Below are 13,009 nucleotides of genomic sequence, written 5' to 3' on the forward strand. Positions count from 1 at the left end.
CAGGTTGTTTGAATGGCAGAAGCCATTCCCTCAGAGGGGGCCTAGAAGCGACTTGCTATGAGCCTTTGACAGACGGCCCTTCCACTTTGTGCCTCCCTCCCGCGTTGGTGCTGCTGATGATCATCCTCCTCATCTTCCTCCTCCTCTGCTGGTGATCCAATGTCTGCTGGCATTGGTTGGGTCCTGAGGATTGCCAGGTTATGCAGCATGCAGCACACAACGAAGTGGGAGACTCGCTCAGGAGAGTACTGCAGGGCTCCTCCAGAATGGTCCAGACAGCGGAACCGTTGCTTGAGCATGCCGATTGTGTGCTCAACGATGTTCTTGGTAGCTTGATGGCTCTTGTTGTATCGTAGCTCAGCAGGGGTGCTGGGCGAACGGAGCGGTGTCATCAGCCAGGTGCACAGAGGATATCCCTTGTCCCCGAGAAGCCAACCTCCTGGGTGATGCGGGGCCTGGAAAAGGTCTGCCACAGAAGTCTGGCGCAGGATGAAGGCATCGTGGCTGCTGCCTGGAAAGTGGGCGTTGACAGCGAGTATCAGCTGCCGGTGGTCACAGACCAACTGGACGTTTAAGGAATGGAAGCCCTTCCGGTTGCGGAAATCCTCGGCATTCTCTTGCGGCGCCCGCAAAGCCACATGCGTGCAGTCAATGGCGCCCTGCACCATGGGGAAGCCCGCTATCCTAGCAAAGCCCATTGCGCGTTCTTGCTGCTTGTCCAGGGTCATGGGGAAAGAGATGTACTCTCGTCTCCTTTTAAAGAGGGCATTTATTACCTGACGGATGCAGCAATGCACCGTGAACTGGGAGATATTGGCGATGTCCCCAGTAGCTGATTGAAATGAGCCGGTGGCATAAAAGTTGAGAGCCACTGTTATCTTCACTGCCACTGACAGAGACGTCCTGCTCCTCAGTTGAGGCTGCAAATCGCAGCCTTCGCAAACACTGCTCCTCAGACATATTAATGTAGGAGAACTGTTGGCGAAAAACCCTGGGAGGGTAAGGTCTCCTGTACCGAGGCCTGTTGGCCCTCCTCTGTCTGGCCATGATTGCAACTCTCTCTCTGCATCTCTGTGCCCTCCGAATGTGATGGAGAAGGATGACGTTCCCATTCATTGCAGCCCTCATAGTATCTGGCCAATCAAAGTTATGAAGGTCAGAAAGCAAAGTACCTGCAAAGTTATGGTCAGAAGCCAAAACTACCTCAGACAGCATTGACTCAATGCAGAAGTCTCTCTTTCGTCTCTCTCTCTCAGAACGAGTGGTGCAAAAATGGCTACCACACAAAAGCCAGGAAGAGGCCCCCTTTAAATAGCACCCCCCCCAGCGACTGGGAAGCGTACCAGTCAACCTGTTGTTGGTAGCGCCAGGCAGAAAGGAGGGGGGGCGCTACTGAATTTCTGGTCCAGGGCGCCCCAAGGGCATTGCACTCTCGAATTACGTCAAGATCTGCGTGTGCAGGAGATCGGGCAGTATTGTTTAGCGCCACCGCAAAATGTCCGGTCAATTTCGCGAGAGGCGCAGATATCGCCGCGCCCGGGCGCTAGTTGCTTTGCGCCCCACTTGACACCCTCTTAAGGCGCTAATGGGAGGCGCAACCAACTGAATTTTTCCCCCCTATGAATCCTTCCATTAATTCAGCGTGCCCTATGCTTACCATCTATGGTCACTTGAGCCCTGTTGAAGGGCACCTCACGGTCACCGTGACAACAGATAATCTCCATTGTCTGTACATTAGGTATGTTTTGCCTTACATTTCCCTATCTGAATGGACAGGTTTGACAGCCTTGTCCTATTGTATTGGTGTTTGTCTTTGCCATTTGAACTTCACTTGACTCCACTCTCTGAGCCTTCTCTCTTTTACACCACGTATTTCCTCATAGGAACAGTAAGCAATTCAGCACATCAAGCCTGTCCCGCCATTCAATTCGATCAAGACTGATCTGTACCTCAACTTCATTTGCCTGCTGTTGCTCCATATCCCTTGATACACTTACCTAACAAAAAACTATTGATCTCAGTCTTGAAAATTTCAGTTGTCCCCCAGCATGCACAGGCTTTTGCAGGACAGAATTCCAGATGTGCAAAAGTGCTCCTGATTTCACTCCGAAATGGCCTGGCTCTAATTTTAAGATTGCGCCCCCTTGTTCTGGATTCCCCCACCAGAGGGAATAGATTCTCTGTACCGATCCTATTGAATCCCTTTATCATTTTAAACATAGTTAAATCCTCTTGGGACACCTCTTTTGATTTGATTTCCATTCCCATCGGGCTGCCCCTTCTCCATCACATCTCAAAGGTTCGGCTCATTGATCTGGGATCTGGGCCCTTGTCAATCCACTTCATTCCCGGTTTTACTTCCCATGCTGCTCGATTACCTATTGGAATTTGGTGGGCCTAATGGTTTGGGAAGGTCTGTTCTCAGTACTGCTTCTGCATTGGGGCATTTAAGATTGGGAAGCAGAACTGAGGAATTTTCCAAACTGCCAGACCCACCAAATTCTAACCGACCAATGGTATCAAACTGGAGCCAGGAATAGCAACAGGGCAGGCAATGAGAGGGCGACTTGGTTGGGTGAAGAAAATCACCAATCCTAACAACACCCACCCTTCACATTCCCCCCCACCCCCCTCCCTCACTCTGGGGCACTGAGGTCAATTGCTGCTCCCATATTGCAGGCCTGTCTGAGATGAACACAACAACCACGAGGGACTAAAGCGCTGACCTGCCTATTCTGTCTAGCCCAGTTTCCCATCACTGCTTCCTTAATCACTGAGGCATCAAAAATGGCCTATTTTGCACCTTGAAGGCGTTCTCTGTGGCTGGAAAGGAATAGCAAAGGGATTATTGGAAAAGGAGGTATCAGACTTGTGAAATAATGCAGATCAGGAAAATTCTCGGATTTCTGGAAGAGGAAGTCATTGAACATTGGGAAACAATGCGACCTTTACCCATCCACGCTGGACCAAACCCTGCACCGTCCCTCTTCATGCATCATTGTTAGCTAGAAATTGATCAGATTTGGTCACGTCATCAATAAGTGGCTGTTGCTGGGAAACCGGAGTGACAATGGCGGCTGCACCCGGCGAAGATCATTGATCCGCCTCGGAGTGGGAAAAGGAGACGCGCTTCACTCAATACTCGTTGCAACCCTTTGCAGCATTCTCGCCAGCCTCTGCAGTTGCTCCGTGCTTAAATTCTGGATCGATAAGAGTGAGTCGGAGTTTAAATATGTGGCATGGAAATATGTGGGTTTAAAAAGAGTTGGCTCCGCGCTGGTATCTCCAAATTCCAGAGTGACAAGCGGTGACATGCCTTTGAATAATTAGCAGTTTTTCCTTTGAACCTGACCTTTGGTAGTGATGTCTCGAGAAAGCCCAGCTCGTAAAGAATCTCAGCCCTATCGCAAAGGAAGATCCGACCCCTGGTTTGTGTTGAGTTGGTTGATCTCACTACAGTTTGCTTGATGCCAATTGTAGAAAGAGTTAAATGGACCCGGCCCCCCCTACCCATTGACTCCTTCTGCAAAGTGCATGCCTATGGCGGTAGGATGAGCAGTGGCAGGTTTGACAGTCATGCCCCCCTCATAGTCAAAAATCCTGGCAATGGCCATTATCAAGGCTCACACGTAAAGTGAACCCAACCCCTCCAACTCGCTGAACCAAACTCTTGTTCAAATTAACTCACTTAACGTCAGTCTCATTAATGAGTCTCATTAAGGTTTTAGTTCCCAGTGAGTGTGTGTGTGTGTGGTGAGTTAAGACTGGCCATATGGTATTTTGCTCAATTTCTGACCAAGACTAATGGCTACTTCAGCCCTCTGCCTTGTTTCTATCTCTCTCTCCCAACATTCCCAAGTGATGAGAGTATGGATCTCAACTCCTCCATTACCGTGTCACTTGGAGACAAGGCATTCAGATCAAGACTTTTCACCTCCGTGATTATAAATCACTAAACGTTTCATGATCATGTCAGCGGGTGAACCCAATTCTAATCATTATACCTTGTTTTCAAATTCATACAGCCAGATAAATCTCATCACCCACGATGCCTACAGATCCGTGGGTTGGAACATGGAGACCTCACCGCCCGAGAATGGCGATTGCAGCGATGTACAACAGTCCAGGCCCCAAGTACCTCCTGCGTGGAAACACAGGTCTGTATGTCAGACGTTACATTATTAGTCTTGCGCCACAGTTTCCTTTCACCCTCGGCACGAAAGCCCAGCCGTGAGCAAGTGCTCACTCCCTACATATCAGAATGTGACTGGATCTGCTCACCTGGTGATGGCCAAAGGCGCCACAGGAACTCGTTAAGTAAACGTTGAACAGTGGCACTAAGTCAGTATACCGAGTGCACTTGGTGACAGAGTCTGCGGGTGAATTTCCGCACGGATTCTCCCGCTTGTCAGCAAAAGAGCCGGGGGAAAAAAAGCAAAGTAAATGATTTGTGTTTTTCCGAGATGTTCGCAGATGGCCGGGACACCGCCCCGCCCCCGTGGAAATTCGCCTCCCGGAATGTTTAACTTACACCTCCTTATCCAATCAAAGATGCGACACTTTGCTAATTCACTTGAGTAACATCTGAACTGGATCAGTGTCTGCTCCACAAATTAGACGTGAATGTCTCCTACCTCTAGCCTGGGCCCCGAGAAGAAACGTTTAAGCGCGCAGGTGTGCCATTTAGCCAATGGCGTGACTGGCTCCTGGCCACCAAGCTGTCCATCAAGTGGACTTGACAGCATCAGGACCCAGCCTCTCCGCTCTCGCCGGGAATCTCTTCCACTCTTCAATCGGGCGGCGTAACTTCGGTAAAAGCCCCGGATAAACCGCGCAAATGGATCTTCCACCAAAGTTAGGAATCCCACTGTAACAGGATTAGTGTATCTCACTGTGCGACAATGGTCAGTGACAATCCCACGAGAACAGGATGTTGTAGTCATAGACTCATAGACATTTACAGCACAGAAGGAGGCCAATCGGCCCATCTTGTCCATGCTGGCCGACAAAGAGCTATCCAGCCTAATCCCACTTTCCAGCACTTGGGCACATTACGTGCATATCCAAATACTTTTTAAATGTGATGAGGGTTTTTGCCTCTACCACCCTTTCAGGCCCTTTTGGGTTCCAGACCCCCACCACCCTCTGGGTGAAAAAATTTCTCCTCAAATCTCCTCTCAACCTCCAACCAATTACTTTAATTCTATGCCCCCTGGTTATCGACCCCTCTGCTAAGAGAAATAGGTCCTTCCTATCCACTCTATCTAGGCCCCTCATAATTATATACACCTCAATTAAGTCTCCCCTCAGCCTCCTCTGTTCCAAAGAAAACAACCCCAGCCTATCCAATCTTTCATCATAGCTAAAATTCCCCAGCCCAGGCAACATCCTCGGAAATCTCCTCTGCACCCGCTCTAGTACAATCACATCCTTCCTATAATGTGGTTGTGGTGTATGTAACCTGTTCCACCTTAAGAGATGTACTACTTTCTCTGGCTGCTGTATACGTAATACCGGTGGTGACCACACCGGTATATAAGCACTGTGTAGTAATATTGTATTCAATATAGTCCCGACCTCCAACCAGTAAAGACCTGTTGAATTTACTCTCTTAGTCTGTGTAGTAATTATCACTATAACACACAGACTTAACAGTGGTGACCAGAACTGCACGCAGTATTCTAGCTGCGGCCTAACTAATGTTTTAGACAGTTCAAGCATAACCTCCCTGCTCTTATATTCTATGTCTCAGCTAAGTAAGCCTTCTTAACCACCTTATCTACCTGTCCTGCTACCTTCAGGGATCTGTGGACATGCATTTCAAGGTCCCTCTGATCCTCTGCACTTCTCAGTGTCCTACCATTTTATTGTGTATTCCCTTGCCTTGTTAGCCCTCCCCAAATGCATTACCTCACACTTCTCTGGATTGAATTCCATTTGCCACTGTTCTGCCCACCTGACCAGTCCATTGATATCTTCATGCAGCCTACATAGAAACATAGAAGATAGGAGCAGGAGTAGGCCATTCAGCCCCTCGAGCCTGCTCCACCATTCAATGAGATCATGGCTGATCATCCAAACTCAGTACCCTGTCCCTGCCTTCTCCCCATATCCCTTGATCCCTTTAGCCTTAAGAAATATATCTAACTCCTTCTTGGATATATTTCATGAATTGGTCTCAACTGCCTTCTGTGGTAGAAAATTCCACAAGTTCATCATTCTCTGGGTGAAGAAATTCCTCCTCATCTCTGTCCCAAATGGCTTACCCCTTATCCTTAGACTGTGACCCTGATTCTGGACTCCCCCGCCATCGGGGACATCCTTTCTGCATCTAGTCTGTCTAGTCCTGTTAGAATTTTATAAGTTTCAATGAGATCCCCTCTCATTCTTCTAAACTCCAGCGAGTATAAGTCCAATCTCTCCTCATACATCATTCCTGCCATCCCAGGTATCAGTCTGGTGAATCTTCGCTGCACTCCCTCCATGGCAAGAACATCCTTCCTCAGATAAGGTGACCAAAACTGCAGACAATACTCAAGGTGTGGTCTCACCAAGGCCCTGTACAACTGCAGCAAGACATCCTTGTTCCTGTACTCGAATCCTCTCGCTGTGAAGGCCAACATACCATTTGCCTTCTTAACCGCCTGCTGCACCTGCATGCTTACCTTCAGCGACTGGTGCACAAGGACACCCAGGTCTCATTGCACTTTCCCTTCTCCCAATCTATTGCCATTCAGATAATAACCCGCCTTCCTGTTTTTGCCACCAAAGTGGATAACCTCGCATTTATCCACATTATACTGCATCTGCCATACATCTGCCCAATCACCCAACCTGTCCAAATCATACTGGAGTTCCTCGGCATCCTCCTCACAGCACATGCGCCCACCCAGCTTTGTGAGTTCTGCAAACTTGGAGATATTACATCTAGTTCCCTCGTCTAGTTCATTAATATATATTGTGAATAGCTGAGGTCCTAGCACCGATCCCTGCGGTACCCCACTAGTCACTGCCTGCCACTCGGAAAAAGAGCCGTTTATTCCACCTCTTTGCTTCCTGTCTGCCAGCCAGTTCTCTATCCAAGTCAGTACGTTGCCCCCAATCCCATGTGCTTTAACTTTACACGCTAATCTCTTATGCGGGACCTTATCGAAAGCCTTCTGAAAGTCCAAATACACCATATCCACTGATTCTCCCTTATCTATTCTACCAGTTACATCCTCAAAAATTTCCAGTAGATTAGTCGAGCACGATTTACCTTTTGTAAATCCATATTGACTTTGTCCAATCCTGTCACTGTTTTCCAAGTGATCTGCTATTACATCTTTTATAATGGACTCTAGCATTTTCCCCACTACCGATGTCAGGCTTTCCATTTTCTCTCTACCACCTTTTTTGAATAGTGGGGTAACATTAGTTACCCTCCAATCCATGGGAACTGTTCCAGAATCTACAGCTTTCTTTATCATTATCAACCACACAGCCAATTTTTGTATCATCTCAAACTTCTGAATTATACTTCCTACATTCAAGTCCAAATCATTGATATATACCACAAAAAGCAAAGGACCCAGTACTGAGCCCTGCAGAACCCCACTGGAAACAGCCTTCCAGTCACAAAAACACCCTTCGACCATTACCCTTTGTTTCCTGCCTCTGAGCCAATTTTGGATCCAACTTTCCACTTTGCCTTGGATCCCATGGGCTTGTTTTTTTACTTTCGTGACAAGTCTGCCATGCGGGACCTTATCAAAAGCCTTGCTAAAATCCATATCGACTACATCAAATGCACTACCCTCATCCACCCTCCTTGTTGCCTCCTCAAAAAATTCAATCAAGTTAGTCAGACACGACCTTCCCTTAACAAATCCATGCTGACTGTCCCTGATTAATCCATGTCTTTCTAAATGAAGACTTATCCTGTCCCTCAGAATTTTTTCCAATAATTTTCCCACCACCGAGGTTAGGCTGACTGGCCTGTAATTACTCGGTCTATCCCTTTCTCCCTTTTTAACAACGGTACCACGTTGGCAGTTCCCCAGTCCTCCAGCACCACACCTGTAGCCAGAGAGGATTGGAAAATGATGGCCAGAGCCTCTGCTATTTCCTCTCTTACTCTCTTAACAGTCTGGGACACATTTCATCCGGGCCTTGGGATTTATCCACTTTCAAAGATGCTAAACCCCTTAATACTTCCTCTTTCACTATGTTTATTTCATCTAATATTTCACACTCCTCCCTGATTGCAATTTCTGCATCGTCCCTCTCTTTTTTGTGAAAACAGATGCAAAGTATTCATTAAGAACCATACCCATGTATTCGACCTCCACACAGGTTATCTTTATGGTCCCTAATAGGCCCTACTCTTACTTTAGTTATTCTTTTGCTCTTAATGTATTTAGAAAACATCTTTGGGTTTTCCTTGATTTTACTTGCCAATATTTTTTCATGCCCTCTCTTTGCTTTCCTAATTTCTTTTTTAATTTCACCCAGCATTTTCTATACTCCTCCAGGGTATTGTTAAAGCTAGTTGTGCTCAGCAACCCATAATACCCAGAGTAGAATTAAATAAAAGCCCTGGAAGGTCTGCTAGCAGTTGGAATGCTACAGTTGGTCACTGCGTGACATATATTACATTTCCTCTGAACTAGAGTGATGCAAAAATGACAGTCTATTGATGCCTGGTGAAACTGAAATTGTGTTCAGATCATGCAGAGCAGCTTGAAAGCTCTTGACATTTCCTGTCTGTGTAACTGCTGTGTTTAATTTTCCAGGTTATGAGGACCATGATACAACAACACTTAGGGCTCCTGCTTATTCCATGGCCAAGCGCCATCCGGGTCTGAAAGATAGCGACACACCTGCACCAAGAACACTACCGGATAAGATGACTCACCATGGGAAGGATACCGTCCCTGCATGGTCAATGGGCCACCGGCACAAGGACGTTGACCCTGGTCTAACTCCAGGACCAGGTCAGTGCTGAATGTCCATTGTTGAAGAAGGAAAAGATGACAAATAAGGAGAAAGGGGATAATTAGCAAGCCAACTGCTGTGTTACCGGTCCTAACTTTGGGGGGAGATACATTTGTGTGGTTTATCTTTGGGCATCCGCGATTTCCTTTGTCCCACCATTGGTGGCCGTGCCTTCAGCTGCCCAGGATCTAAGCTCTGGAATTGCCTCCCTAAACCTCACCACCTCTCTCTTGCACCCCCACCACCCAGATGCTCCTCAAAACTTATGTCTTTGAGCAAGCTTTTGGTTACCTGTCCTAATATCTCCTTATGTGGCTTGGTGTCAAATTTTGTTTGATCGGTCCTGTGAAGTGGCTTGGGACATTTTACTACGTTAAAGGTGCTATATAAATGCAAGTTGTTGTAGTCTTTAGAGAGATGCTTCTGATTTTGATGTTGCAGGACAGTGGTTGCTTTGGGTTGCCCGGTACCTTGTTGGCTTGAGCAGAGCCTCTCTGTGTCTTAGCTTGATTCAGTTTGTAACAATCGCCCCTGAGTTGGAAGGCTTTGGGTTCAAGCCACACTTCAGGACTTGAGCACTTAATCTATGTTGATGCTTCTGTGTGGTTAGGGAGTGCTACATTGTTGAACATACTGTCTTACAGATAAAATATTGAACTCCGGGCCCCGTCTGCGGGCTCATAAGGATATTAAAGATTTAATGGCATTATCCAAAGGGAGCAAAGAGTTCTCCAGGTGTAATGCGAACATTCCTCCCTCAACCATCACAACAAAAATCAGATGAACTCGTCATTCATCTAATTGCTGTTTGTGGGATCTTGCTCTGTGCAAAATACAGGAAACTCTCGATTTACCGGCACCCAAACAACCGGAAACCTCGGTTAACCGGCAAAATTCAGGAGTAGGTTCAGTTAAGTTTTTCTTCATATTAATGGCCGTTTCTTGATTCTTGGCTGTGTAATCGGGGGTTCCTGCACTTGTTGCTAAGCAACAGGGACACTTGGTCTGTGGCCGGGCTTCTTGCACCTGTTGCTAAGCAACAGGGAAGCCTGGATTTTGTGGCTGTGTACGGAGCTCTCGTACCTTTTAACTATAACTCTCTGTAATCCGGATTTTTGATAAACCGGCACCACGCCGGTCCCGTCGGTGCCGGATAAAAAAGAGTTTCCTGTAGCAGCTACATTTGCCTAAGTGCAGCCACTGCACTTAAAGTAATTCATTGTACGTAAAGAATTTTGGAGAGTTTTGTGAGAGACCTGTGCTATATAAATTCAAGTCTTCCTTTCTATCCAATTGGTACAAGCATGGGTTCACCTAATTGTGTATGAGATGTTCTTTGGGCTGAAACTGGATGTGAGTCTGATTAAAAATAAGTGAGAGGCGGGAAGCCATATAACATGGCTATGAGGAGGAAGCCCTGTATGAGGGGAATGGCCAAGGGAGGAGGGGGCAATGAGGTTGAGCAGCAAGAACCTTTACTGAGTTTGGGAAAAGAGTGAAGGAGTGTGAGAAAACTGAATGAAAGATTAGATTAGAACATGAGTGAGATGAGAGAAGGACCTGGTGAAGGAATGATCAGTTAAGAGTATGAATATAGAAGAGAATACCAGGAGCAGTAGCAGGCATACCTTAGAATGAGGTGCAAACCTCGTAAAACATAGGAATTGCTAGATGAAAAAATCCCAAGGTCCATCCAATTTGTCTTCTACCATCCTGGTAATCACATGATAATGGATTTGTTGTGTAGTATAACTCCTACACAGGACAACTTGCATGCTAAACACCAAAAGCAACTGGCTATAGACAGAGTTAAGTGGTGCCACAATCGAATCTCTAACCCGACCACATCCAGTTGACAATCAGGCAACCCCTGGGAGGAGGAGGCTCCAAGAACATCCCAATCCTCAACATGGTGGACCCAGCACAAGAGATGAGGTCAAGGTATCTTCAGCAATGTCCCCCCCGCCACCCCCCCCCCCCCCCGACAAGGTGTGCAGCCGCGCACCAATTGGGAAGTTCTGCGCAGGCTGCTCACCAGCTGCTGCCACTGGAAAAGATACCACGGCTGCTCATCAAATTTAAAGGGACTGCGCACCAAAAAAACATTAGAAGGAACATTGATCTTCAGCCAAAAGTGCCAAGTGGATGATCCTATTCCACCTTCTCTCAAGGTCCCCACCATCATAGACACCAGCATCCAGCCAATTCAGTTGACTCACAAAGCACATGTGGATGTAATTCCTGTCTGTCACATCACATTTCCTATTTCATTTTCCTCGGTCATAATTATGGGAAAATGTATTTCTCATACCCAAATTTCTTTCAGCTGATTGACTCATATACAAATATCTTAATTTTCAGAAATCATCAAGGCATCAGAACTAGGAAATTTGCACTAGGAAAGCCAACAATGATAACATAACAAACCCATTAAAAAAAAATAATAATTCCATTCCCTGTCTGCCTTCAGCTGGACCCGTTCATTCCCCTCCTCTCAGCTTGGCATTTGTAGAACCACAATGGCTCCCATTATACCCGAGGAATTTAGCAGCACCTGGTGCTGACGCAGCGCATTACATCCTAGAAACACAGCACTATGGGGGAAAAATTCGGTACCGACCATTTTGGGTCGCTAACATCGCCTGGGCGCTAATTTTAGCGCCTGGTGCTAATTAGCGCTGGCGACCGCGAAATTCAGTTTAAGTGCCCCAAGAGGGAGGTGGAGCGTTAATTCAAGCGCTCCACTTCCTTCTTGGAGCGCTAACCCCGAATATCGGGGCGGTGCGTTCTGCAGGATCGGACAAAGTCAACATGGATTTACAAAAGGTAAATCATGCTTGACTAATCTACTGGAATTTTTTGAGGATGTAACTGGTAGGATCGATAAGGGAGAACCAGTGGATGTGGTGTATTTGGACTTTCAGAAGGCTTTTGATAAGGTCTCACATAAGAGATTAGCGTGCAAAGTTAAAGCACATGAGATTGGGGGTAAGGTACTGACTTGGATAGAGAACTGGTTGGCAGACGGGAAGCAAAGAGTTGGAATAAACGGGTCTTTTTCCGAGTGGCAGGCAGTGACTAGCGGGGTAACATAGAAACATAGAAGATAGGAGCAGGAGTAGGCCATTCGGCCCCTCGAGCCTGCTCCGCCATTCAATGCGATCATGGTTGATCATCCAAATTCAGTACCCTGTCCCTGCTTTCTCCCCATATCCCTTGATCCCCTTAGCCTTAAGAAATATATCTAACTCCTTCTTGAATATATTTAATGAATTGGCCTCAACTGCCTTCTGTGGTAAAGAATTCCACAGGGTCACCACTCTCTGGGTGAAGAAATTCCTCATCTCAGTCCTAAATGGCTTACCCCTTATCCTTAGACTGTGACCCCTAGTTCTGGACTCCCCCGCCATCGGGAACAGCCTTCCTGCATCTAGTCTGTCTAGTCCTGTTAGAATTTTATAAGTTTCAATGAGATCCCCTCTCATTCTTCTAAACTCTAGCGAATATAAGCCTAATCGACCCAATCTCTCTTCATACGTCATTCCTGCCATCCCAGGTATCAGTCTGGTGAATCTTCGCTGCACTCCCTCCATGGCAAGAACATCCTTCCTCAGATAAGGTGACCAAAACTGCACACAATACTCAAGGTGTGGTCTCACCAAGGCCCTGTACAACTGCAGCAAGACATCCTTGTTCCTGCACTCGAAACCTCTCGCTATGAAGGCCAACATACCATTTGCCTTCTTAACCGTCTGCTGCACCTGCATGCTTACCTTCAGCGACTGGTACACAAAGACACCCAGGTCTCGTTGCACTTCCCCTTTTCCCAATCTATTGCCATTCAGATAATAATCTGCCTTCCTATTTATGCCACCAAAGTGGATAACCTTGAATTTATCCACATTATACTGCATCTGCCATGCATCTGCCCAATTGCCCAACCTGTCCAAATCGTACTGGGGTTTGTCTGCATCCTCACAGCACACACGCCCACCCAGCTTTGTGTCGTCTGCAAACTTGGAGATATTACATC

General features: G+C 46.9%; 2 protein-coding genes across 2 annotated transcripts in view; one reads left to right on the forward strand and one right to left on the reverse strand.

The window, feature by feature from the left end:
* guca1aa (guanylate cyclase activator 1Aa) overlaps positions 1–13,009 on the reverse strand; it is a 72,676-nt gene that overhangs the window by 5,496 nt on the left and 54,171 nt on the right. The window lies entirely within an intron of this gene.
* The window catches only part of cimap1b (ciliary microtubule associated protein 1B), a 41,097-nt gene continuing 32,136 nt past the window's right edge, over positions 4,049–13,009 (forward strand). Inside the window, exons 1-2 of the mRNA XM_086010548.1 lie at positions 4,049–4,157; positions 8,775–8,975. Coding sequence (XP_085866674.1) covers positions 4,049–4,157; positions 8,775–8,975 — 310 coding nt within the window. The remainder of the gene's footprint in view (positions 4,158–8,774; positions 8,976–13,009) is intronic.

The sequence above is a fragment of the Somniosus microcephalus genome, chromosome 17 (assembly GCF_052327205.1).
Source record: "Somniosus microcephalus isolate GS21.2 chromosome 17, FLI_Smic_1.0, whole genome shotgun sequence".
Classification (NCBI taxonomy): domain Eukaryota; kingdom Metazoa; phylum Chordata; class Chondrichthyes; order Squaliformes; family Somniosidae; genus Somniosus; species Somniosus microcephalus.